Source organism: Delphinus delphis, chromosome 13 (genome assembly GCF_949987515.2).
Source record: "Delphinus delphis chromosome 13, mDelDel1.2, whole genome shotgun sequence".
NCBI classification, from domain to species: domain Eukaryota; kingdom Metazoa; phylum Chordata; class Mammalia; order Artiodactyla; family Delphinidae; genus Delphinus; species Delphinus delphis.
This window is the reverse complement of record NC_082695.1, coordinates 21,726,599-21,753,569: the sequence shown is the minus strand read 5'-3', so window position 1 is coordinate 21,753,569 and position 26,971 is coordinate 21,726,599. Positions and strand designations below refer to the sequence as shown.

Here is a 26,971-nt window from a genome sequence, read left to right as displayed (position 1 = left end):
GGCCCGTGAGCCATGGCCGCTGAGCCTGTGCCTCCGGAGCCTGTGCTCCGCAACGGGAGAGGCCACAACAGTGAGAGGCCCACGTACCACAAAAAAAAAAAAAAAAAAAAAAAAAAAAAAAAAAAAAATAAATAAATATATATATATATATATATATATAAAGCAGACTATGAAGAATGTCCATGATCTCTTGTAATTCAGACAAGGAACCTCTCTGGATTATCTAAACTTTGTCTCACTAAGTTTCTTTGTTTGTAGATTCCTCTCTTTGGTGCTAAGACTATTGGCCAGAGAAGTCCTGATGTACTAGCGTTGAGCAAAGCTGAATTTGTTGAGAAAGTTCATCAGAGTAATCAGGCCTGTCATGATAGAGATTTCCACACAGCTGTTGTTCTGTACAATGAAGCCCTAGCTGTTGACCCTCAGAACTGCATCTTATACAGCAATAGATCTGCAGCCTATATGAAAATCCAGCAGTATGACAAGGCACTGGACGATGCAATCAAAGCCCGACTTCTCAATCCCAAATGGCCAAAGGTAGAAATTTCATTTACTTTCACAGAATCTTTTGTGCTGATTTCTTATTTTAATGTAAACTTTATTGACTGAGTGCAGTTATTAATTTTTTAATAGTCTGTACTTCAGCAAGATGTGGAATGGCTTCACTGAGCTGGTACACTAGGGAATAGCTTCTTTTTTTTATGCTTTGGAAATATGCTTTCCATGTCTAAGTTTAACTCTTTTCCTGTATGTTTGAGATATAATTTTTTTTTCACTCAGTTTATTGATAGGATGCGTTCTAGTTATTTCTATAGGTTTTGGACATCTCTTTTTTGCACAGATATTTTAGATGGAGTATTATGATCAGCCACATACAATTACTTAACATAGTTCCAACCCTGTTATAAATTTTGACTATTCAGATAATATAGAAAAATACTTAGGACCTCCTTGGTGGCGCAGTGGTTAAGAATCCACCTGCCAGTGCAGGTGACATGGGTTTGAGCACTGGTCCAGGAAGATCTCACATGCTGCGGAGCAACTAAGCCCGTGCACCACAACTACTGAGCCTGCGCTCTAGAGCATGAAAGCCACAGCTATGGAGCCCGTGTGCCACAACGACTGAAGCCCACACACCTAGAGCCTGTGCTCCGCAACAGAGAAACCACCACAATGAGAAGCCTGCACACTGCAACGAAGAGTAGCCCCCACTCGCCACAACTAGAGAAAGCCCATGTGCAGTAACAAAGACCCAACACAGCCAAAAGTAAATTAATTAATTAATTAATTAAAAAAAAAGAATTTGGTCTTTGGTTCCTGGAGGGAGATTCTAAACCCTTGGAATTTCTTGAGTGATAGGTGTGTGTGTTATTCATGAGCTCCTCAGATCACTACTGAGTTTATGCTAATGAATGAGGTGACTCCAGATGGGGGCTGGTCACCGAACAGACTACCCAGTGATTAGAGGATTGTGGCTTTGAGCCAGCCCAGCCCCCAGGGAGGGGAGGGAGACTGAAGATTGAATCCAACCACACGGCCAATGATTCAATCAATAATATTTGCACAATAAAACCCCAATAAAAACTCTGGACACCAAAGCTCATTGGAGCTTTCTGATTGGTGAACACATTGATATACTGGGAGGGTGAAATACCCTGAATCCATGGGGAGAGGGCATGGAAACTCTGCACTCAGGACCCTACCATACCTTGTACTATGTGTCACTTCATTTGTATGCTTTACAATGCAACTGTCATCATAAACATAACTTTTTCCTCAGTTCTGTGAATCATTCTAGTGAATTATTGAACCTAAGAGGTGTCACGGGAACCTCCTGGATTTGTAGCTGGTCTGTCATAAGTATAGGTGGCCTGAGGACCCCACGTGATGCTGGCATCTGAAATAAGGGAAATCTTGTTTGACCTAATCTTGTGCCCTTAAACTTGTGGAGTCTGATGCTAACTGTAGGTGGTTAGTGTCAGAATTACACTGCAGTATTGCACTGGTGTCAGAATAGCAAGGGACCCAGAAAGCCAAATGATCTTAAAAAAGAAGAACAAAGTTGGTGCATTCAACCTCTCTTCTGTGATGAGAAAAACACACAGTTCTGAGCTGCTGCCCAGGCATTTTACAATGTGATAACCTTGCTCACATCCAGAGTCTGAACATCTAGATAAGGACTTGAGTTTAGCATCCCCACTGCTAAGTTCCCACTTTGCTTTCCCCAGGGCACCTCTTAAAGTAACCACTTGAGAGTTAAGCCTGTAAAAAGTTAATCACCTCTGCCCCAACTACCTAATAAGTAATAGGTGCTTACTACCCTGCTCTCTATCTCCTGCTTACTTCTGACCTGGGATGGAGGACTGCCCTTCCCCCAGCTCATTGTAAACCACCTCCCTTTCTGGGATCTGTAAGTAAAAATTCTTGTGACTTTACTTCCTTTGTGTGGGTATATTGAAACTTTGCCTTTAATCAAAATCACCCCGTGGGTTTCACTTCCCCAAAGTGGGAGCTCGGATGCTGAGGGAACTACCTGGGGATCCCAAGTGGGTGGTTTGTGCCCCCTTATTCAGCAGGTCATAATCTGCGTATATTTAATTCAATACACCGGCTCCAGCTTCTCAACACACTTTCCAATTTCAAAACAGTGGGGGACTGGTATAAGGATAGACATATGATCTACGGAATAGAATTCAGAATGCAGAAATGTACTACATTTATGATCAGTTAATTTTAAACAAGGGTGCCAAGACAATTCAATGTGGGGGGGATGGACTGTTCAACAATGATTTGGGGACAATTGGATAGTCACTTGCAAGAGCGAGGTTGGACCCCTGCTTCACATCATACATAAAAATTAACTCAAAATGGAGGAGAATATTTAGAAGTAAATATTTGTGACCTTGGGTTAGGTAATGGCTTCTTAGATATGACACCAAAAGGATAAGAAAAGATTTATAAGTTGTGCTTCATCAAAATTAAAAAAAAAATGTGGTTCAAAGGATATCATCAAGAAAGTGAAAAGATGGTTCACAAAATGGGAGAAAATATTTGCAAGTCATATATCCAATAAGGGACTTGTATCCAGAAAACATAAAAAAAATTCTTACAACTCAGCAATAAAAAGACAACCCAGGGACTTCCCTGATAGCCCAGCAGTTAAGAATCCACCTTAAAATGCAGGGGACGCCAGTTCGACCCCTGGTCGGGGAACTAACATGCCACGGGGCAACTAAGCCCGAGCACCACAATTAGAGAGAAGCCCGTGCACCACAATGAAGAGTCTGTGTGTCACAATCAAGACCTGACGCAGCCAATAAATAAATAAAAAGATAACCCAGGTTTAAAATGGGCAAAGGATGTGAATTGACATTTCTTCAAAAAAGATTTACAAATGGCTAGTAGGTACATGAAAATATGTTCAACAACATTAGTCAGAAATGCAAATCAAGACAACAAGATACCACTTTATACCTACCAGGATGGCTAAAATTAAAAAGACAATAACAAGAGTTTACAAGAGTGTGGAGAAATTGGAACCTTCATACACTGCTGGTGAGATTGTAAAGGGTACAACCACTTTGGAAAACAGTTTGGCAATTCCTCAACAGACTAAACACAGGGTTACCATACAAAATTCTACTCCTAGGCATATGCCCAAGAAAAATAAAATATATGCCCACAGAAAAACGTGTACATTTATGCTAAGTGAAAGAAGTCAGTCACAAATGACCATTTATCCATTATGTGAAATGTCCAGACTAGGAAAATCTACAGATTATTATTTGCCTAGGGCAGGCGGTGGGGAGGGGAAGGGGAGGTGGGTTGGGAAAGGTACAAACTCCTTTTTTTCTTTTCTTTTTTTTTTTTTTTTTTGCGGTATGCAGGCCTCTCAATGTTGTGGCCTCTCCCGTTGCAGAGCACAGGCTCTGGACGTGCAGGCTCAGCGGCCATGGCTCACGGGCCCAGCCGCTCTGCGGCATGTGGGATCCTCCCGGACCGGGGCACGAACCCATGTCCCCTGCATCGGCAGGCGGACTCTCAACCACTGCGCCACCAGGGAAGCCCCCAAACTCCTTTTTGAGATGACAAAAATGTTTCATAATTAGATCCTGGACTTCCCTGGTGGCACAGTGGTTAAGAATCCGCCTGCCAATGCAGGGAACACGGTTCGAGCCCTGGTCTGGGGAGATCCAACATTCCGAGGAGCAACTAAGCCTGTGCACCACAACTACTGAGACCACATGCCACAACTACTGAAGCCCTCACACCTAGAGCCCGTGCTCCACAACAAGAGAAGCCACTGCAATGAGAAGCCAGCGCACCTCAGCGAAGAGTAACCCCCGCCTGCTGCAACTAGAGAAAGCCCACGCATAGCAACAAAGACCCAGTGTAGGCAAAAATAAATAAATAAATTAAAAAAAAGAAAATTAGATCCTGGTGATGGTTGCACAGCTCCATAGGCTAAAAACCATCGAATTGTACACTTTGCATGGGTGAGCTTCAGGGTATATATATCTAAATGCAACTTTTTAAAAAAACAAACCCAGTAGAAAGGTAGTGGGGGAATAGCCAACCTCACCTATCTCATAGTCTTGGTGGTTTCTGACACTTACTGAAAGGAACCCTATAGTTATGCATGACCGAGTTGGCTTAGGTCAGTGTGTGTTACAAACTACCTTGCTTGTTACTGGTATGTGCTATTTTTTTCTAATATATATATGTATACCTAATATATACCAAATTCCCTAGGAAATTTGGTAACTCTTGTGACTAAGAGATCCATAGGTATTATAGTGAGGTTTCCTCTCCTCTGAGAATTTGAAACTAAGGAAGCCAGACAAAATAGAAAATATTATCATAGGGATGAAAGCAAACATAAAAACAGCATAGAGGGAAATGATGGCTCCTCAGCCAACACTTGCCATATAATTGGTGGTCAGGACCACTTTTCCTTCTTTCTTTTTTTTTTTTATTGTGGTAAAATATATAACATAAAATTTACCATTTTGACCCTTTTTAAGTGTACAATTTTAAGTGCACAATTCAGTGGCATTAAGCACATTCGTATTGTGCAACCGTCACCACCATCCACCTTCAGAACTTTTTCATCTTCCCAAACCTACACTGTGTACCAGCTGCCCATTTTCTGAAGTTAGCGACCCGAGTTTGATTTTCCCCCAAACTATTACTATGTGAACTTGGAAGAGCTACTCTGCTCTTCAAAGCCTTAGTTTCTCCATCCATGAAATGGGGATGATAGTTCTTGCCTGAAAGGGCCCATTTGAGGATTCAGTGAGAAGCGCAGTGTAACGTGCTTATTAAATGCCCACCCACCAGATCTGTGTCTCCTGCCCAGACAGTCTTTCTCAGCTGTAAGCCATCCTCCAGGTGCCTATCGAACATCTATAGGAAGTTCCAAGGTCACAAATACAACCTGCCCAAGTGGAGCTCAGCGCCCCCCCACCGCAAGCTGCAGCCCCTCTTCCTGGGTCAAGGCCTCTCCATCCCCCCAGTGCTCACACCAGACACTTGAGTCCCCTTGACTCAGCCCTCATCAGAGCCCTATTAGCTGCCGAGTCCTAATGGTCCCATCTCCTAGAATGCTGTTGAATCTGTCCCCTTACCATAATGCTGCCTTCGTTAAGGAACCATCAGCTCTCAACTCTACCGAAGTCCCCAGATGGGTCTCCTTTACTCCAATGTCTACACTGCTTCTCCTGATCTGGCTGCCTCCTTCTCAACAGCATCTCTACCCCTTCCCACTCCCACCCTCACCCTGCTGCAGTAAGATTCTTCTTTACTTGCATGCATGCCATTTCTCCTGCTAACCTACTTGAAAGTGCAAATGCCTCTAATCCTTCAAGATTTAGCTCACTGGTCAAGGTTAGGGACCCCTCCTCTCTGCCCCCATCTCATTCTATGCTTCCCACTAATATTTGCTGAGTGTACTGCTAGGCCTTGTGCTGAGCACTTTGTGTGCATTATTTTATATTCTCTTCCCTCCTGATGTCAGATTTGTACTTCGTCATGATTGAGGTTGGTGCTATGGTTATCCTTGTCTTACAGATGAGAAAAATGAAACCTAGAGAACTTAACTGCTCAAGGTCATACAGTGAGTAAGAGGAACTACCAGATACAAAAACCAATTCTGTCTGATTCTCTGAAATCTGCAGTATCACAAATATAATTTGTAACCTAACTTCTTCCTTCCTTGGTTCACTGGGTGAACTGTCTCATTTTTTACCCTACTGCTCTCATATCACTTCCTCTGCAGCCCTTTCTCACCTCTCTCCTTTCCCCAGCTGACTTAGCTCTTTCTTGGTGTTTCCACAGGCAGCCCCAGGGAAATTTCCTGTTAAAATCCCAGTTCCAGCTTCTCTTGAAACAATCCAGAGATTGTCAACACCACGTCTGAATCTCGCCATGGCAGCAATTACCAGGGTTGAGTAGCATCTTCCGCCTCCTCCCCAGCTTTGAGATGGGGCGTGTGCTCGCAATTTTTTTTTTTTTTTGATGTTGGGGGTAGGAGTTTATTAATTAATTAATTAATTTTTGCTGTGTTGCGTCTTCGATTCTGTGCAAGGGCTTTCTCTAGTTGTGGCAGCTCGCAATTCTTCAAAGACCTCACCCCTCTCTGATAGCAGCCACTTCCGCCACCATCACCCGTGTGTGTTTCCTCCCTGGAGCCCTCACCCCTCTGAACTCTGCTGAGTCTCTCTTGCCTCCCAACAGTGATACCTAGAAAGGAAAAGATGGTGTCTTCTCTTTATTTTTTCATCTGGCCACATCTGATATATCCAACATGTTATCAAAAGTGACAGGATCAAAGGAATTCTTTGTCAAAGCAAAGCTTTAGGTCTGAGTCTGCTGCAGCTATTTGTCACTTGCTGCTGAACACACTACGTGGCATGACTGCTTTGTCCACTCAGCAGCATCTTTCTCTTTGCCTGGTGGAGGCCACGGAGACAGGAAAAAGCCCTTTTGCAACGGAGGTGCTTTCCTCTCTGATTATAGATTCCTTGTTATAGAATTCCCTCAATGTGACAGGACGGCCCCTTGACTTCTGTACAGAAAAGTTAACCCAGCACCCCCAAAATTGCACATCCTTATAAAGTCCTGCATACAAGGTTGGCCCTTGGCTGGTGTCTGAGAACTTGGATTTGGGGAGGGTTTCCCTATTTCCAGAACTGATAAGAGTGGCTCACTCTGCCTAAATTGTTTGTACAAACAATGTAATTTATGCTGAATACCTGTTTTCTTTCTTGGAGTCTGGAATTTTGGCACATGCTAGACAAAGAGTGCTTATGTGACCAGCACCAAAGAAAAACTCTGGGTACTGAGTTTCTAACAAGCTTCCCTTGCAGACAGCATTTTCACACGTGTTGTCACAACTTGTTGCCGGGGAATTAAGTGTGTTCTCTGTGATTCCACTAGGGAAAGGAGCCTTGGAAGCTTGTGCCTGGTTTCCATCAGACTTCACCCCATGTGCCTTTTCTCTTTGTTGATTTAACTTGGTGTCCTTTTGTTGTAATAAATCATAGCCATGAGTAGGACTATGTACCCAGTCCTGTGGGCTCTCCCCTTGAGTCGTTGAAACTGGGGGTGGTCTTGGGGACACCTGACAGGCTCTCTCTGCTTGTCTGGATGCCACTTCCCCTCTTCCCTGAAGACTTCTTCCCTGGTTACCACACCTGGGAGTGATCTTTCCCTGTGCCCAGTGAAGCTGTATGTGCTAACTTTGGAAACAGAGACTTGGATCAAATCCTGCTTTGGCTTGGCATGGAGCAGGCCCTGGTAAATGGCCCCTCTTGTAAAGATTGTTTAGTCCCCTTGGCTGGTACTTAATCTTGGCCGGTTCAGCCTCCCTAAGAGCAGAGGCTTTGCAGACAAGGCCTGGGTTTGAATCCCTGCTCTTGACTCTCTTACCTTCTGGGAGCTTGCTTCTTCATCTGTAAAATGAAGAATTGGGTTTACTTTGGTGGAATTGGGTTTACTTTGATGGAATCATGCAAAGTACTGCCCATAGTGCCTGGCACACAGTTAGTGCACAGCAAATGGGAACTTTTAACATTGTTTTGGTTATTGGTGTAAAAGTCTTCTCCCCAAATAGACAGGAAGCATCTCACTGTTCTGTGTTACTCTCTCAGGTTAGAGCATTCTCTTACACAAAGTAGGTGCTTGAAACTTTGTTGAAAGGGGAATATTTACTCTGCAGTAAAAGGCATGACTTTGTTGCCAAAATAAAAACAAAAGTAGTCATTACCATTTAAAAAATCACATTTGAGTGCTTATGTGCCATGCACTGGGCTAAACAATTTGCATAATTTATTCCATTTAATCTTCACAATGACCCTGTGAGCGTGTTACTATTATCACCATTTTAAAGATGAGGAAATGAAGCTTAGCACAATCATGGACTTATAGCAGATTAGTGGCAGAGCTGTAATTCAAAACCAGGTGTAGGGGCTCCCCTGGTGGCACAGTGGTTAAGAATCCGCCTGCCAACGCAGGGGACACAGGTTTGAGCCCTGGTCCATGAATATCCCACATGCCGCGGAGCAACTAAGCCCGTGTGCCACAACTATGGAGCCTGCATGCCACAACTACTGAAGCCCACACACCTAGAGCCCGTGCTCCGCAACAAGAGAAGCCGCAACAAGAGAAGCCATCACAATGAGAAGCCCGCGCACTGCAATGAAGAATAGCCCCCGCTCACTGCAACCAGAGAAAAGCCCGTGTGCAGCAATGAAGACCCAACACAGTCAAAAATAAAATAAATAAAATAAACAAACAAATAAACAAAAAACCCCAGGTATAGTAGTCTGCTCAGGCTGCCGTAACAAAATACCACAGATTGGGTGGCTTAAACAACATAAATTAATTTTCTCACAGTCTGGAGGCTGGAAGTCCAAGATCAAAGTGCTGTCAGGGTCAGTTTCACTATCCGTTGAGGAGTCTCTTCCTGGTTTGTAGATGGTAGGTGTCTCCCTGGCTTTCTCAAAGGGCCTTTCCCTGGTGCATGAGTGTGGGAAGACTGAGCAAGGGTGTCTTTTCTTATAAGGACACTAATCTATAATACCAGGGCTTCACGTTTACAACCTCATTTATCCTTAATTACTTCCCTAGAGGCACCATCTCCAAATACAGCCACACTGGAGGTTAGGGATTCAACATATGAATTTTGAGGGGGACACATTCAGTCCCTACACCAGGCCTATTTGACACTGGAGCAGTCACAAATTAGTCAAAACTTCCGACTTGTTCTGATGCCATATTAAGAACGATGTGGGGTTAGGAGGTAGGTGCTTAATTTCCTTAACTCAGTCAGAAACTTTAACCCAAATAGGGCTGCTAACCTTTCAGAGGTCTAGAAGCATCCCTCCCGTAGGGCTTTGTCAGGGAACACTTGAAAGGGCTCCTGGATTTAGAAGTCCAGCTAACCTTGGAGTTTAGACTAAAAGGGAAAGAATTTGGAAGAGAGGGGAAAAATAAGTAATTCCACTGACTCAGAAGCCATGTCTCAGAAATAAAGTCTTTTAAATTTATTCCCCCAATCAGAAATGTTTGCTCAGGACTTCCTTGGTGGTCCAGTGGTTAAGACTCCATGCTTCCAATGCAGGGGGCATGGGTTCGATCCCTGGTCTAGCAACTAAGATCCCACATGCCGCGCTGTGCGGCCAAAAAGAAAAAGAAAAATAAAAGAAATGGTTTGCTGGGAGGTCCAGTGGCCTTTCCAGCTGATGGCAACAGGTAAGGGAAAGTTTCTTTGAAGTTCCTCCAAAGATGTTGTTTGAAGCAAATTTGTTTATCTGATTTCTTTTTGTGGTCAGATTGTTTCGGTTTTCATCTTTGTTCTGAAGGATGGAAGAATGTCTACAGGCATATTTCAAACACTACTTTCATTTTCTCCTTCTTTTCAGAAGCACCCAAACTAATCAGGACATTTGCTTGCTTTGTAATTATTTACTTAAAGGACTCCCTGTGTGTGTTCAGACAAGTAACTCGCTCTTCTTGTAAACTGTGAGGGGGCTGGAGATTGTACTGATATTCCCCAGTACCATTAAGCCAGACAGCTGCTGTGGTTCATCTGCCTTCAGAAGATACATAAATCCTGAAATGTTAACTGAGTATAACTGGATCAGGATGCACAAGATATAAATTCTTAGACAATGACAAGGGACGATGCAAAGCTCTAGGAGTAGTATTTAAAGCTTGGTTCAGAACCCTGAATTTTTTCACTTATAAACAAGCAATTCTCTCTAAGAATTTGAATGCTGTTTCTCAGAATTTTTAATAGGAATTTTCTATTTTAATCTTCCTTGATCCAGAAGACTTAAAAAAAAATTTTTTTTTTTCCTTCTGGAATTGAATCAAGAACTTCCAACTGAATTTCCAAAGATCCAAAAAGGGAAGGGAAGCTGCTTCCGGTGACAGGAGAGCAGCTGTTCAGAAATAAATTAAAAATGCTCCACTCCACCAAGGTGGAGCTGAACATGTGGTTAGTGTTTAATACCAGACTAATTCATTTTTTTTTAAAACAGTTACTAACTTTTTAAAACTAACTTTTATTTTTGGCTGTATTGGGTCTTAGTTACAGGCACGCGGGATCTTTCGTTGTGGCATGCAGACTTAGTTGCCCCGCGGCTTGTGGGATCTTAGTTCCCCGACCAGGGATTGAACCCGTGTCCCCTGCATTGGTGGGTGGATTCTTAACCACTGGACCACCAGGGAAGTTCCCAGACTAATTCTTGATAATATTATGTATATTTCATGTAGATAAAATGCATTTATGTATTTAAGTGTAGACCAAAGAGACCCTCAGGCAGCTTTGCATGGTTGCCAAACAGAATTCCTTGAAGGACACACTAACAAGACTTTTATTTGTGAACGTCATGCCATTGGAAGGAAGATGTGGTTCTACAGCACAGGGTGGCAAACCCATGTCAAATCTAGCCTACTGCCTGTTTAGTAAATAACGTGCTACAAGGGCAGAGTTTATTTGCAACAGAGGCGGTATGGCCCACAAAGCCTAAAATATTTACTACTGGCCCTTTGCAGAAAAACTCCCCTCCCCTCGAGGGCCTCGAGTTGGCCTTATTTCCACCTCCTTATCCACAGGCCTAGATGAGGAACATGGTATATCACGTATCCCATGAAGAACCGATCACTCAAACCCTGGCTGGGCTGTGCTTCTGCTGACATGCAAGCTTTGCAGTCCACTAATGCTTGAGCCACAGGTTTAACTAATATGGTCAAAGCGGGCTTCCCTGGTGGCGCAGTGGTTAACAATCTGCCTGCCAATGCAAGGGACACGGGTTCAAGCCCTGGCCTGGGAAGATATCACATGCCGCGGAGCAACTAAGCCTGTGTGCCACAACTACTGAGCCTGAGCTCTAGAGCCCGTAAGCCACAACTACTGAGCCAGCGTGCCTAGAGCCCGTGCTCAGCAACAAGAGAAGCCATGACAATGAGAAGCCCGCGCACCGCCAACGAAGAGTAGACCCTGCTCACTGCAACTAGAGAAAAGCCCGCGCACAGCAACGAAGACCCAACATAGCCAAAAAAAAAGAAAGAAAGAAAAGAAAGATGGTCAAAGCGGTTGAAACACCTCTACTCTGAATCAGCAGAGTCCAGAAAAGAAATAGATAAGAACTTTATTTTTAAAACTTTAAAATTAGCAACCATTAGAGGGGAATCTTCTTTAACTTAATCTTTTCTTCAACGTTTGAAAAGTATCTCATCTTTGTTAAAAGTTCCTTGGCTTTTTCAAAATCATCTGAAATAAAGAGAGACATTAATGCGAGGCTTCATTTCAAGCAAGAATAAAATCACTCTATTATCCAAGGCAGCTGGATCAAAGCTGAGCCCTGGGCTCTGGAAGGCTGATCAATTACTCAGTAGATTTGAGAAAGAGAAAACATCTGGATTGTTCAGGGGATAAAGGGCTTAACCAAAGGGAGCAAAAGCATGCTTCTTCACAGGATTCAGACTTTAAATGAGAAGCTGCTCTTCTTCTTCAGGATAATACCCAATAACTAAGTTGGGTTTTAAGAGTTTTCCCCTATCATACACAGTGGTCTAACCCTGACGAGGATGTGGAAGCACCTGGTGCTTCCTCTGTGCCAGGTGCTGTGATACAGAGCTGCCCCCAGGAGGCTGGCAGGTTCTGGAAAAATGCCCTTAGACCCGTGGTTCTTGATTGTGGGTGATTTCTCGCCTGTGGGGATGTTTGGCAATGTCTGGAGACGTTTTTGGTTGTCACCCTGGGGAGGTGGCACTGACATCTAGTGGGCAGAGGCCAGAGGTGCTGCCAAACAGCCTACAGTGTACAGGACAGCCCCCCATGACAAAGAATTATCTGGCCCAAAATGTTGGTAGTACCAAGGTTGAGAAACCCTTAGATTTATGTGTAATAACATAATACACCGTTATATTCATATACGGTTAAAACTACCAAGAAAAGCAAGGGAATGGTTAGTACAAAAATTCAGGAGAATAGTTGCTACCAGGGAAGGGGAATGCAATTACAAAGGGCCTACCAGGGGCTTGAAGGCAGTGGTCGTTTTTTTTTTGTTTGTTTTTTTGCTGTATGTGGGCCTCTCACTATCGTGGCCTCTCCTGTTGCGGAGCACAGGCACCGGACGCGCAGGCTCAGCGGCCATGGCTCACGGGCCCAGCCGCTCCACAGCATGTGGGATCTTCCCGGACCGGGGCACGAACCCGTGTCCCCTGCAACGGCAGGCAGACTCTCAACCACTGCGCCACCAGGGAAGCCCCAGCTCCTCGTTTTGAGTGGGGATTGACTCCCGGGCTGGACATTTTCTTTTTCCTGGCTCCTTGAGAGGCCTCTATGTTCTATTTGACCCTGCTCCTCCCATGGGAACTTGTCAGTCCTCCTCCTTCTTGAACTTCTACTGATTGCGTGTCACCATGGTGCTTGATCTACCTCTTTTCTTGCTGCTGTGACTTTATAGGCAGATCTTGTTTTATCACGCTTTGCAGATACTGCGTTTTTTACAAATTGAAGGTTTGTGGCAACCCTGCGTTGAGCAAGTCTATGTATAACATTTCCCCAACAGCATTTGCTCACTTCGTGTCCCTGTGTCAGACTTTGGTAATTCTCCCAATTTTTCAAACTTTCATTATTATTATATTTGTTCTGGTGATCTGTCATCAGTGATCTTTGATGTTGCTATGTTTAAAAGATTATGACTCACTGAAGGCTCAGAGCATGGTTAGCAATTTTTAGCAATAAAGTATTTTTTAATTAATTGGTTTTATTAGACATAATGCTACTGCACACTTAATAGACTACAATTAGTGTAAACAAACTTTGACATGCAGGGAAAAAAAAATCATGTGACTTGTTTTATTGCAATATTTACTTTCTTGTGGTGGTCTGGAACCAAACCCGCAGTACCTCTGTGGTCTACCTGTATATAGGAAAAATTGGAATTTCTCTGGCTTCTTTGAGAGACTTAAGATTCCCCACACTGGCTCCTTTAAGACCTCTCGCCTCCTCCTCCCTCCTCTCACCACCTTCCATATTCCCTTCTCTCGCATCCTTTGATATGCCCCCCTCAAGCCCCTACCTCCTCAGTCCCTCTGTCCATCCTACCAGACCTTTCCCTTCCCACTCCCGCCCCCCAACTCCCTATAAGCACTGGACTTTTGGGCCTCCTGTCCCCATCAGGGGCTTGCAAGGGACTCAGGTACCTCCAAAAGCAACCACCTGAAGCTGAAAAGAAAAAAAAAAGCTAACTGGAAACAGATATTTAGTCCACAGACTCCACTAAGATTATATATCAGGGCAAAAAAAACCCCACCCCAAAACAAAAAAACAAACAACCAAACCAAAAAAACCTTTAAAAAACCTCTACAACTCACGTTGAGCAGGCAACTTTTAAAACTTGCTCCATCTGCCAGAAACTCAATTCAGATAAATATATAAAATAGAGCAAAAATGAGAACTACCCATATAAACTAGAGAGTTTAAATTTTTTTCTTTAATTTCCCAGTTTTACTGAGATATAACTGACATAAAGTCATATTAGTTTTAGGTGTATAACATGATTTGATATATGTACATATTGCAAAATGATTACCACAAAAAGTTTAGTTAACATCCATCACCTCACATAAAGTGAGTTTTATATTATCTTATTTGTGCCTGATTCATGACAGAATTTTTTAATGAAACCTGTAAGATCTATTTGCATCTGTCTGTATATTTATATATCTATACATATACATAAACATATATTTCCCTACCTTCAGATGGTATTATGAAATTAATTTATAAAATCCTCTGAAGGAACTGTATCCTAATTTGCTTAGAGAGAAATGAGTACTTACATAAATTAAATCCTCCTAAAACTTCCAGAAATATAAGAACCAACTCAAATGTTTTCAATTCCATGTAATTTGGGTAAATCTTTGGTAAATAAAACTAGTGTGATGTTCTTGGTTTAATAAAATGGATATGTCTTCAGAGTTGTTAACATTAAATATAACACAAGCATACTTTTTTTTTTTTTTTGCGGTACGCGGGCCTCTCACTGCTGTGGCCTCTCCCGTTGCGGAGCACAGGCTCCGAACGTGCAGGCTCAGCGGCCATTGCTCACGGGCCTAGCTGCTCTGCGGCGTGTGGGATCTTCCTGGACCGGGGCACAAACCCGTGTCCCCTGCATCGGCAGGCGGACTCTCAACCACTGCACTACCAGGGAAGCCCAATAAAGTCTTCTTGATTTTGAACTGACTTTGAAGTTTCTGAGAGGTCCCCTGGAAAACCTCAAAGGATTTGTTCTCTCACCTTGTAAAAAGAGAGATGTTAAACTGAGTAGGTTTATTTGATATATTAAATTACAATGGAAGCAGTGTCAAAGAAAAGATACTTAACCTTCCCTAGGTTATTTTTATATGGGTTAAATGTTATTATTTCAGAAATTGTACAAAGTTCTTAGAATTTGTCAATGCCCTCATTATCCATGATATATCCTGGTAAGATGTTATCGCCCAGGGCTTCCCTGGTGGCGCAGTGGTTGAGAGTCCGCCTGCTGATGCAGGGGACATGGGTTCGTGTCCCGGTCCGGGAAGATCCCACATGCCGCAGAGCGGCTGGGCCTGTGAGCCATGGCCGCCGAGCCTGCACATCTGGAGCCTGTGCTCCGCAACGGGAGAGGCCACAACAGTGAGAGGCCCGTGTACCGCAAAAAACAAAACAAAACAAAAAACTGTGGGCTTTTTCCTCTCTCTCTCTCTCCCCCTCTCTCTCTCTTTTTCTCTCTAACTCCTCTTCCTCTTTCTCTTTCTCTTTCTGTGCTATGTGAGGACACAACAAGAAAGCAACCATCTGCAAGCCAAGAAGAGAGCTCTCACCAGAGCCCAACCACGCTGGCACCTTGACCCCAGACTTCCAGCCTCTAGAACTGTAAGAAAATAAATTTCTTCTGTTTAAAAAAAAAAAGATGTTATCGCCCAGTTATTATTTTAAAATGTGATATGTCACAGAAACAACTAGATTTCCTTTTCAGTTGTGTTATTTTTATAATAACCTCTCATCAGATCTTTAACTATGGCCATTTTAAGTCTTTTGCTATCCATGGATGGTTGTTACCTTACTCTGATGCTTTCCTAAAAGCTCTTACAACCAGCTATAAGCCAGAGTACTTGTGATCAATAAACAGGTACTGTACCAGGTACTCTGTGGTACAGGCTTCTGATGGCATTGCTTACATTACTGAGTTCAAATCAGTCGACCAAGTCAGAATTTCCAAAATGCTAATGAAAAAGCTGATGGGTTCATGAAACTGCTAACCCAAGATCAAGCAGAACAAAATAAACTACATAGGATTGAGTAAACTGATAAGTTGATTATAATTTTTTATTTGAACTATTGCTGGCTTTTAAATGTTCTATTTTCTAATATGAGGAAATCCCCTTTCCTTTTCTCTTAAGCTATCTATGACTCATTAACAATCTAGTAAATTATACACTTTCGTAAACAAAATTAAAACATCTTCTTCTCCCTGCCTGATCCCTCAAAAAGTTAGAAACTATTGTTGAGTATTCTTGTTTTCACGGCAATATAGTTATTTGCATAGCTTCAGTAAGAATCTGTCCTCTTTGTGATAGGACATAATTAAAAATAAGGCTTTGACGGGAATGTCGTATTTGAAAATGATGCATAAAGTCATCAATTTTAAGGAAATAGGTTGATTTTATAGAGATAATGCTTTCAAAGCCCTATTGCAAAAACTGGCCTGGTATCTGGTTTACAGGGTTCCCAGCCTTACAGGTGATTAAGGGCACTCGGCAGGCCCATGAATCTTAGAATATTTGGGGGACGTTGGGAAGACAGGAATTCACTTTAAACTATAGGTAATGCAGGTGAAGAATTCTGATGGAGAAATCTTGGCTTGACTTCCTAGCAGAGAGGTTTTTCAAGTCTAATCTGAGATTCCAGGCAGATTCTAATCTGAGATACAGGCAGACCTCAGAGATACTGGGGGCTGGGTTCCAGACCACTGCAACAAAGTGAATGTTGAAATAAAGCAAGTCACACAAATTTTTTGGTTTCCCAGTGCATGTAAGTATTGATACTGTACTATAGTCTATTAAGTGCACAATAGCATTATGTCTAAAGAAACAATGTACATACCTTAATTAAAAATATTTTATTGCAGAAAAATGCTAACCATCATCTGACACCACAGGAGTGCTACAAACCTTCAATTCGTAAAAAATGCAGTATCTGCAAAGTGCAATAAAACCAGTTATGCCTGTAAAAAGTTCCATTAGGAAAACTTAAAAAGGCCTTTATGGTCAGTTACCATTCTTGCTGCACTTAATAAATAATCAGGCCAAATTTCATGAAACTAAATTTATTTTGTAAACAAGAACAATGTTACTTTATCTTTGATTAAAAAGAGGGGGTGATTGTGGAGAGAAATTTTATGTTTCAGTGGAAAAGAATAACACAACCTTGCGAGTGATCAGAATCCTGTCCTGTTCATTGTCTTTGAGGTTTTATTATCTACTTGTAAACTGAACTGGATCCTTACACATTTTGTCGGCCCTCAGCAAATCCTCAATTCTTCTAGTTTCTTTCAACATCTGGCTACAACTTTCCAAACCAATGTTTCCAATGTTCCTCCCTCCCTCCTGACTTACTGTCACTAAGAACTAAAACCTGACTGCCCAGATCCTCAGTGGGACTCAGGTTGTCTTATAGCTGCCCCTTTCCTCCAGGATCTGGTAAAGTCCTGCAAGCTGAAGCTGGAGGACTTGATAGAAACTTCAAAGAACTCATCACAACGAATCACGGGCAACCTTTGTGCCTGGAGCTGCTGGTACACGGGCCACTCAGAAAGTGCACACCTTCCATACTGTGCTCTGGGGAATAACCATGACTGGGATGCTGATGTCTCTGCCATCACCACAAACATTCAAACTATAAGCCAGGAGATGCGTCAGACTGCCTCTGCTGTCCTCATGCCACCACCTAAAGACGCTTAAGCGGTCAGTGTCTTCTCAGGTGGCTGCCCTCTGGACTCAGAAACTGGGGTTATAGTCGGCTCCAGACATTGACCTTTGTTTTCTTTTTCGTTTCCATAGAGATGCTCCTCATTAAATGCACATTTGCTCATGTCATCCCCCAAATATCCTCTACTATCAGGCCTCAACAGATGGCTCAGCTAGTCCTTCATAGACAAAAGACTGAGTGAGAAATGGACTTATGTCGCTCAGAGGAAAGAAGGTCTCTTCTGTCTCTTTCTTGCTGTTTGTTCCAGTCAACACCTGATGATAGGGCCCCTGTCTCCAGGCTCTGTGGGAGGGTGGGAGCCTAACTTCCATAAGGGCCAATTAACAAACCCAGATGGGTTTCATAGGACCAACTCCTTCTTCCCGCTTTTTGTAATATTTCACTTCCCCAATTCCACTGAGCCCCTGTGCACCCCTGCCCTACTCCCTCATTCTCCCTTTAAAATGCCCAGTTATCTCTGTACAAATCGAAATTGAGTTCAGTTCACGCTGGACTCTTTTCCCTATCACCATAGTTATTACTGATTCAAATCTGTCCTTACCACGTTAACTAGTATCTGGCTTTGTTTATCTGTGACAGTGCATCTCTCTGAGTTCCTGCTGTCAATTCTTTAGGTGTGCACCCAGAAGTGGAATTGCTGGATTGCACCGTAATTCTATTTTTAATTTTTTGAGGAACTGCCATACTGTTTTCCACAGTGGGTGCACTATTTTACATTCCCACCAGCAGTGCACCAAGGTCCCAACTTCTCCACATCCTTGCCCACATTTGCTATTTTCTCTTTTTTTTTTAATAGCATCCATCTTTATAGGTGTGAGGTGGTATCTCACTGTGGTTTTGCTTTTCATTTCCCTAATGATTAGTGATGTTGAGCACCTTTTTTCTATTTCTTAATCTGGGTGGTGGGGACATGGGTGTTTCTTCTGTTGTTATTCTTCCATTGTACTTATGTACTATTCATTCTTTAAGAAATTGTATTTTATAATTAAAAAAATAAAAGCCCACAAAGGTATAACAGGAACTTGGTGGAACATAATCTGACCATCTTAACCAGTAGGCTGGGGACATGGATTTCAGGCAGATACGTTGGGCCAGCTTCCTGTCTTTTCTGCTATTAATCTATATTCCTACCCATCTTTTTAGAGACACCCCTCCCTCCCCGCCACCTTCTGCCTGCTTCTCAGAATAAACTCCTACAGTCCCTACAAAGTAGGCAGTACACTGTGCAAGCTTATCTCCTTGGCCCTCAGTGATCGGACTGGAGTGGACATCTGACTCAAACTGGGGCAATCAAATCCCCCCTCCCAGGAATCTAGATTGGATCTAGAAGACTCTAGTCAGATGGTAAAAGGCCTTGTTCTTATGAGGTAATAGACCAAGGGGGACTGAGGAGTCATCCAGTGGGGGAGGCCAGTTTGGAGCACTGTACACCAATAAGGAAGCAGACGGAACTGGTGTATAGCGGTGGGGAGAAGGACGGAGTGGTCAGCTAGGCCACCAAGTTCAGGACCACAGTCTTGGTTCCAGACTGCTTTCTGGTTCCCAGATCTTGTTCTAGAAAAGCTCTTATCACACAATACTATACTCATCTCAGGGACTTTGGATTCTGAGAGATAGACCTGATTCCTTAGAGTAACCTCCTTTTATCTGGGCTAGTATGAGTTGCGTTCTCCTTTCTGTAGTCAAACGATCCCTAAGCCAAAGGGCTATTAAGCTCTTATTTAAGGAGTGGCACAAGTCAGGATGGAGAGGAAGGCTGTTCTTGCTTAAAAATAGCTAGAAATAGATCTAGTCTCTTTAGCCTGAGAGCCAGGAGCAGTGGGGACAAGGATGAACACGCCCTATTTGCAATCTGGGCACTGCTCGGCCATGGGATTCTCCTCCTGGGCTTTGCAGAAGAAAGGGGTGTGCGGGCTTTGCCAAATGTTGACTGTGCAGCCTTGCCCTCAGAGCCTGCCTGTGTTGTCTTCAGCCCACATCCCTCACCTTATCTTCTCCTACTTGCTAAAGGGGAATGGGAGCACTTTCTCTCATCTAATCTTCAATGGGCGTATCACTGGTTTGGGCACACCCCTTGTTTCTCTAGCAAGACTGTGAATCCTTGAAGGCAGAAATGTAGACTCATCTATATTTTATAGCTCCCATGTACCTGTCATAGGATGGGCATATAATAGCTACTTATTGAATGGATGGTTATACCTCAGTGCTTACAATTTCTTTCCATATTTAAGAAAGTCAAGAAATGAAGGAAGTACCTCTTTCAAAAGCTCTGCTCACATTGTCAGTCAGTTCTTTCTGTTTAGCTGAAAAAGAAAAACATTATCTTAATTTTTCTACTTAAATAGACTCATAATATGAAGACAACGCTTTGTCATCTTGTTGTTGTGAACACAACAGAGCAGGGAGTTTGGATTCAAGGGTAAGGCCTCATAACCTGTCTCTACAGTTCCACGATGGCAGCTCCTGTTTAGTGCAGCTCTGGCTGATCTTAGTTACACTGTTTTTCTATCCACGAAAGGTCTGAGGGGCAATCACCAAAGCTCATAAAATGGCTATAGAAGCATTAAAAAAAAAAAAAAAAAAGACAAAGAAGTGCCTTAGATTATCTCCACAAGGCACTCTGAGTCTTCCAGATTTCAGCTAGGAGAAAATTAACAAGCGGGACTTGCCTATCAGCAGGGCATTAAAGTGTGTCAGGCAACTACTAGCAAATTATACAGCCTCTCAGGAAAATGAAACATTTCGATCATATTGTACCTTAAGTGAGAAGATGCCAGATGAAGTAAAGGACAGCTACCTCACATTTTTATTGTCTCCTCATTGGAAAATTGTATGATAAGTGCCTTTTTCAGATACAAACAGTATCAATCATTTATATGGTGCCTGCTTTCAAAGCACTTTCAAATACATTATATCCCCATGGTAAGCAATGACAGGTACTGGGAGAACATATATGGTCACATGGTTGGTGAGTGGAGGAGCTAAGAGCAGACCCCAAGTCAACTGACTTCTGGTCCAGTGGTTGCAAACTCGCTTCTCAGGTAGCAACGTGGTGTTGACAAAAGAACACTGGATTAGGAGTCTGGAGGCTCTGAAGTCCTGATCCCAAAACTATCTAGCTCATGCGCTTGAACGTTCACATTACCTGGGCCTTAGCAGGTAAAAGGAAATTTAGGAATTACTCTAAATGAAGGTCAGTGACCTGCTCAAAACGAGATGTTAACTATAGAGCTAGAAATAACCCCCACCATTTATTGGGAACTTACCACGGGCCAGACACTGTGTCAAGTGTTTTACATGCTTTAACTTAATTGTTGCAACAACCAGTACTAATATTATCTCCATTTTACAGATGAGGAAACTGAAGCTCAGAGGAGTGAAGTCACTTCACTGAAGGTCACACAAAAAGTCAGTGGCAGTGTTGGGACTGAACCCAAGTCCACCTCACCCAGAGCTTCATGAACCTCTGCCTTCCAAAGCCGTGCAGCTGGGCCTTCTGACTAAAAATCCCGAGTTTCTCTTTCCCCAACACCACCCAGCCCTAATGTTGCTGGTACAACCCTAGCTGACAGCTCCCCCACCACAACTTCTATTTTACTGCTTTTAACTTCTTTGTTTGTTATTTATTCACTCACTTGACAAATATTTACTGAGTCCCTATTATACTCCAAGTACTACTGCATGTGCTAAGGATGTGAGGGAAGCAAAAAGAAGACACAATTTCTGCCTCTGTAGAACTTCTGGTCTAGTAGAGGAGGCTGATATTGGTCCAGTAATCTCACATAGACCAGTGATTAATCCTACAAAGGAGGGGTACCCACGACCAAAAGGTATAGACAGAGAGGTCGTCTGCAGATTCTCTGAGGAAGTGAGGATTGCCCCCAGATCTGGAGGAAGAGTTAAATAGATGGGGTAGAGGAGAAGAGGGTTTCGGGCAGAAGCAACAGCATGTGCAAATGCCCTGGGTAGGGAGGTACAAGGTACAGATGAAGAACTAGAAGCAATCTGTGTGGCTGGAGTGGAAGGAGCAAATGGGAGGAAGCAGAGGCCAAGCCATGCAGGTTTCTTTAACCTGAGGCAGGGGGCGGGGAGCCACTTAAAGTTTTTAAGCAAGGCCAAGGGTGATATGATTAGATTTGGGTTTCAAAAAGATCACACAAGTGACAGGGTAGGAATATATCAGATTGAAGTAGAGACGGACCAGTGTGGAGTTACTCCAGTTGTCTGGGTGAGAGAGAATGGTAGCTTGGGACAGGGTGGTGGCAGTGAAAATGTATAGATGGATCTGAGACACATTTAGAAGGTCAGCTTTTCAAGACTCGGTGATGGACTGTCTATGGGGGTAAGGGAGAATAAGTTGTGAAGGACACCTCCTCGGTGTTTTGGACTTGTACAACCGCAGAGCGTCATTCACTTAGAAAGCGAACATCAGCAGAGGAGCAGAAGTGAGATGCTCATGACTTCCATTTGGGACACACTGAGTTGGAATATATAAACTCCAAGAAGGCCCAGGCCATGTCTTTCTTGTTCACTGCTGTATCCGCGGTGTCCTGCACAGTGCCTGATACAGTAGGCATGCCATAACATTTGTGAAAGTTCATATCTGCATAATTTGAATGAGAAACCTGGAGCCTTTTCTATATGGCATGGTTAATTTTATGTGCCAGCTTGTTTAGGCTGTGGTGCCCAATTGTTTGATCAAACACTAGTCTAGATGTTGCTGTGAAGGTATTCTGTAGATGTGATTAACATTTACCGTCAGTTGACTTTAAGGAGATTATCTTCCATAACATAGGTGGGCCTCATCCAATCAGTTGAAGGTAGTAAGCAAAAACTGAGGTTTCCCAAGGAAGGAATTCTGCCTCATGACTAACATAGAAGTCCTGCCTGAGCTTCCAGCCTGCTAGTCTATCTACATATTTTGAACTTGCTAGCTCTCATAATCACATGAGCCATTCCTTAAAATAAATTTCTCTCTCTCCACATACACATACACTACTGATTCTGTTTCTGTGGAGAACCCTGACTGATACACTATGGAATAAAGTGGAAAGTAAAGCAATATGGGATCATAAGATCAAGGTTTCAAACTTTGCTCTGCTATATCTGCTGTGTGACCTTGGGCATTCCCATGAACTTCTGAGGCCTATTTTTCTTGTCAGAGATATCCAAAGGATGTCATGGGTGGGAAGGAGCACAGCAATCTGCAAAATACTATTACATTCTTGGTTTAAGTCCGCCTTCCAGAGAATTAGGAATTTTGCAAGCCTAACCTCTAAACAAAATGGGTTTCAGCGTAATCAAGAAAAAAAAAATTCCCTGAATCATTATGAAGGCCAATATGTAGTCTTTATATCCATTTTTCACTTAACCCCTACATGTACTCAAAATAGCAATAAAATGCAGTCGGTGGTATTTTATCTTTTACCTCTGACAATAGATTCCATCTCTTTCATGGCAGTTTCACCTTGAGCTTCTGCAAGTTTTTCATTGATTTCCATTATTTCCATGAGGAATTGACTGTCCATTTCATAATCTGTCCCTTCGGGAATCTCTACTCCACAGAGCTTTAGCTATTGGGGCATAAAGCAGGGAAAATAAGTTTAATTCAAGAAACTATGGCCAGAGTCATAAATCCTCCTCACCATTCAGAACAGAATGCCACTCACAGGGAAAACTTGAACTGTCTCAATAGTGAAAGTGTGAGGGTAGGGTACTGGAAAGTTAGACTGAGATAGGAGTGCTGGGATGGGATCACTCCCTGCTACCTGGCACTATGTGACCTTGGGGGAGTCATTCTTCCACTTGGGAAAAAAGTGGAAGGAGGTTGAATTAGATATTTGTAAAAATTCTATTAAATCCTAAAATTCTAAGGTGCTCACTTCTCCCCCACAAAAAAACAACTCTTCCCTAAAAGCTAGCACTATCTAATCCTTGAAATTTATAGAAAATGGTAAAAAAAAAAAAAAAAAGGCAATTGGGCAAGTAAGATTTACAGACATACTCAGAGAAAACTATACTCATGTAATAGTATCTTTGAGGTTAATTATCGTTGGGTCCCTAGATTAGCTCGGGTCTCAAGCACTCTTCTGTTGAACACAGGGGAGCAGCTGTCCTACAGAGCAATGGGACCAGGCTGTCATGATAGAAGGGTGGGAAAATCACCTTACAAGGTATAGTCCCCTGCTCAGGGGGGCCAGAAGAGTCTTATAGGCATCATTAACAAGGGTCGAATGCTTCTCTGAGAAATCCTTTTCAGTCTGTAAGTGGAAATGAAGATAGTCATATTACCATGCAAATAGGCCATCTTACATTCACAAACTGTTTCATAAAATACTGATGGGCAAGCACATAAGGAAGTGACCAAAGGAGAACCAGTATGGGATAAGCTGTTTTTATTTTCAGGTGATGGGTTCTAATTCTGCTGGGAAATCAGGTAAAAGCTCTGAGTGTAAGACAGGTCCAGCATCTGGATGGCTGGGGTCAGGCTACCTCAGGGCGAAGCTGGCTGTCCAGCTCTGTCCTTGATAACCATAAGGACACTGCCACCCACCCAGGGTACACACGTGTTTGGGTGTGATTATGGGTGGCCAATAGGCTACCTGAGACCTCTGGCTGAAGAAATCTGGGTGGATAAGACGCTGTAGTTGCTGGTACCTATGCTGGAGCTTTGCAGTGTCAACTCTGAAGGAGCGGTTGCTGGAAGGAAATCAGGAGATGAAATTCATGCATCAAATGTTTATAGATTTGTATAGTATGGGCCTGGTTCCTGTTCTCATGGGGGATGACGCAATAAACATATAGACAGAGCTATTTCAAAAAGTGGTAGGTACTGCAAAGGAAAACAGAATAGGATAAGAGAATGGTAGATGTGGTGGACAAAGAGATGACATTTGAGCTGAGACCTGAATGATGATGAGGAGTAACTGAAGATCACAGGAAAGAGTCATTCAGGCACAGGGAACATGCAAACGCCTTGAAGTGGGAACAAGATTGGTATGATTGAACAACGTAAAGAGCAGTGTTACTGCAACCCTTCATAAATGCTCAGTGACTGGTGGGGCCAGAGCCCAGAGTTAAGGGGAAGAGGCATTCCTGAATCCCACTCTATTTTTCTAAGGCCCAGGTCCCTTCATCTCTACCTCTCACTTTATTTTAATCGAATCCTCTTCGCTTTCTATTCCCAGAGCGTGTCCTATCTCATTAGTTTAGCTTCGCCCAAACTTCACCACCTCTCCAAGCTCCTCAACCTTCGGAGGTAAACAGAAAAAACATCTATTTCTCAGACCTTCCAATTCTCACTTTTCCCTTAGACTCTGCCCATAGCATTAAGTTTTTCTTTGCTCTTACTCTCTCATTTTGGATAACATCTCATTATTTCTTTCTTAAAAGTCTCAACCCAACTTTAAACCTTCTGAACCTATTCCTCAAGACTCCATCCGCCAAGGGCCGCGCAAGCACCCTTCCCTCAGGCCCCACCTCTGAACTTCCTTCTCTCAGATCCCGCCCCTCAAGTCTCCCTCCATTGCAGGCTCCAAACCTCAATTTCGCCTAATCACACTCCTCGCCCCACCAGTCCGCGCTCCACTCTCGTCGTCATCCCACAAACCTTGGCCGCTCAGTCCGGCCCCTCGGTTTCCTCTCCCGACACATCCCACCCACCTTCTCCCAGGCCCCACCCCCGGCCCCTGTTCTCTAGGGCTCCGCCCACCCATGTAACTGGTCCCGCCTTCTCCTCCCTTAGCCTGACCAGCCCTCCATCTCGCACGCCCAGACGCATTTCCCGAAACCGCCTCCCTTACCAGTCCATGAGGCTGAAGTAGTCTCGCGTGGGGTCAGGTGGCTGCAGCGCGCGGCACTGAGGGCAGAAGAACCGGTCCCCCCGCAAGGGGCCCCCTAGGCCGCCGCAGTTCCAACACCGGGGGGAGTTGCTTCCCGCCAGTGACGCAGCACTGCAGCTTAGCGGTCTCCTCCCGAGCACCCCTGTCGGCCATAACCCCGACACCCGGAGCAAGGCCCTGGTTCTTCCGCACCACATCTGGCTGGCGGCCGGCCTCCCCGCGGTCACCTGTTGGGGAGAGAAAGTGGTCGACCAGACTGGTGCTGCTGATTGGCCGGGAAGTTGAGGGGGCGGGACTACCCGGGGGAAACCTGGATTTTGAGTCCCGCTCTGCGTTTTAAACTACAACTCCCAGAAAGCATTGAGGCTATGTGGGCCGCCACATCCGCTGTTTGTCATTGGTCCGGCGGGGGCGGAGGGGTGTTTTGATTGGCTGAGGGTGGAGTTTGTATCAGCGGGTTTAGCGCCACTCCGCTGGCTACGGCTGCTCAGAGTGTGCGGTGCTAGGTGGGCTCGCGGTGAGTCGTAGTGGGAACTTCTCTTGGGTACTGAGGGGTTCGAATCCTGTCCTCAGGGTCTTTTTGCGAGCTGAATTTCCTAAGCTTCCGTTTTGTACTGTGTTTGAGCTTGGGAAGGGGGAGAGGAATGCGTGGACGACTCTCTTCCTTCTTTGTAGATAAATTTCGAGGTGAAGGTCACTTCCCTTGTAACTTTAAAGCTGAAACTGGCCCAGACGTAAAGGATAAGAAAGAACAAAGTTGTCCCCTTCAAAATGAGAGCGAAGTTGCTCTGTAGAGAGTTTTATAGGTGTTAGTAATTATTTCCATATTTAGGTTCAATCTGGAAAATGCTTACTAAGAACCCATTCTTAGCTGCAAGGCGCTGCAGGAACTGGAAACACACCGACTTCTGTAGGAAGATGCTCTGCGAGTGTCCCTAAGGAAGTGTGGGGGATGGGGTGGCGAGGGTAGGGTAGGAGGGCACCAGTCTTCCTTGGGACTCAGTTTCTCTATTGGAAAAAAACAACTGTGTTGCACTTGTAAGGCCTTTTCCTGCTTTCAGATTCTTTGGGCCTGGAATTCCCAATTATCAAGCATTACCGAGGGGTGGGGGGAGGAACGTTGATGTATCATCTCATTTGATTCGCAAGCTCTATCTACTTTTCTGGGTTCAGAGAGGTTGCGATCTACGTAAAGGTCGTGCAAAGAGTTGACTTAGACATCTGACTCGACTCCAGATCTGTTTGCTTATAACCTCTCCACTATGCTTTTTCCTCATGGCAGAGGCCAATGTAGTCCTGGCCTGGTGGACCCTTCTTATCATGAACGATGATAGCAGCTACCTTTTGACACACTGTCTTTTGCCAGTTTTCAGGGCAGAGAAGTCTTGCTCAAGAAGCTGCAGGAGGACACAGCTCGGCTGAGGTGGTATTAGAGCAGCAGGTCCTGAAGTGGCGGACCTAGCTCTGGCAACACCTACCTCCCTGGTGTGCTTTCAGGAAAACTCATCAGGACCTTTGCATCTGGAAAGCTGTGTAAATGCAATAATCAGTGTGAGTCATGTTTACTATATTATCCTTGAGG

General features: G+C 43.8%; 3 protein-coding genes across 16 annotated transcripts in view; 2 read left to right on the top strand and 1 right to left on the bottom strand.

Annotated features, from left to right (window-relative positions):
• The first annotated feature begins 238 nt into the window (after positions 1-238).
• TTC28 (tetratricopeptide repeat domain 28) overlaps positions 239-26,971 on the top strand; it is a 661,711-nt gene continuing 634,978 nt past the window's right edge. Inside the window, exon 1 of the mRNA XM_060028281.1 lies at positions 239-537. Coding sequence (XP_059884264.1) covers positions 463-537 — 75 coding nt within the window. The 5' untranslated portion in view covers positions 239-462. The remainder of the gene's footprint in view (positions 538-26,971) is intronic.
• HSCB (HscB mitochondrial iron-sulfur cluster cochaperone) lies at positions 9,418-25,651 on the bottom strand. 11 transcript variants are annotated; one of them, XM_060029431.1, is made up of 6 exons: positions 25,351-25,650; positions 24,151-24,247; positions 23,719-23,808; positions 22,977-23,121; positions 19,804-19,851; positions 9,418-9,457 (listed from the first exon to the last, which is right to left on the bottom strand). In XM_060029431.1, exons 1-6 carry the CDS (start codon positions 25,584-25,586, stop codon positions 9,453-9,455), a joined length of 621 nt encoding a protein of 206 aa, XP_059885414.1. In that variant the 5' UTR covers positions 25,587-25,650; the 3' UTR covers positions 9,418-9,452. The 11 variants fall into 11 exon arrangements, with proteins under 11 accessions (XP_059885414.1, XP_059885412.1, XP_069397448.1 ...); XM_060029429.1 differs by lacking the exon at positions 9,418-9,457 and adding an exon at positions 11,633-11,779 and having other exon boundaries at positions 25,351-25,648; XM_069541347.1 differs by lacking the exons at positions 9,418-9,457; positions 25,351-25,650 and adding exons at positions 11,633-11,779; positions 25,089-25,227 and having other exon boundaries at positions 23,714-23,808.
• The window catches only part of CHEK2 (checkpoint kinase 2), a 39,384-nt gene continuing 38,265 nt past the window's right edge, over positions 25,853-26,971 (top strand). For 3 of the 4 annotated variants that reach the window (XM_060029428.1, XM_060029426.1, XM_060029424.1), the window contains exons 1-2: positions 25,853-25,906; positions 26,756-26,940. The gene's annotated coding sequence lies outside the window, so the exon portion shown is untranslated. The remainder of the gene's footprint in view (positions 25,907-26,755; positions 26,941-26,971) is intronic. The other variant, XM_060029425.1, reaches the window with a different exon arrangement.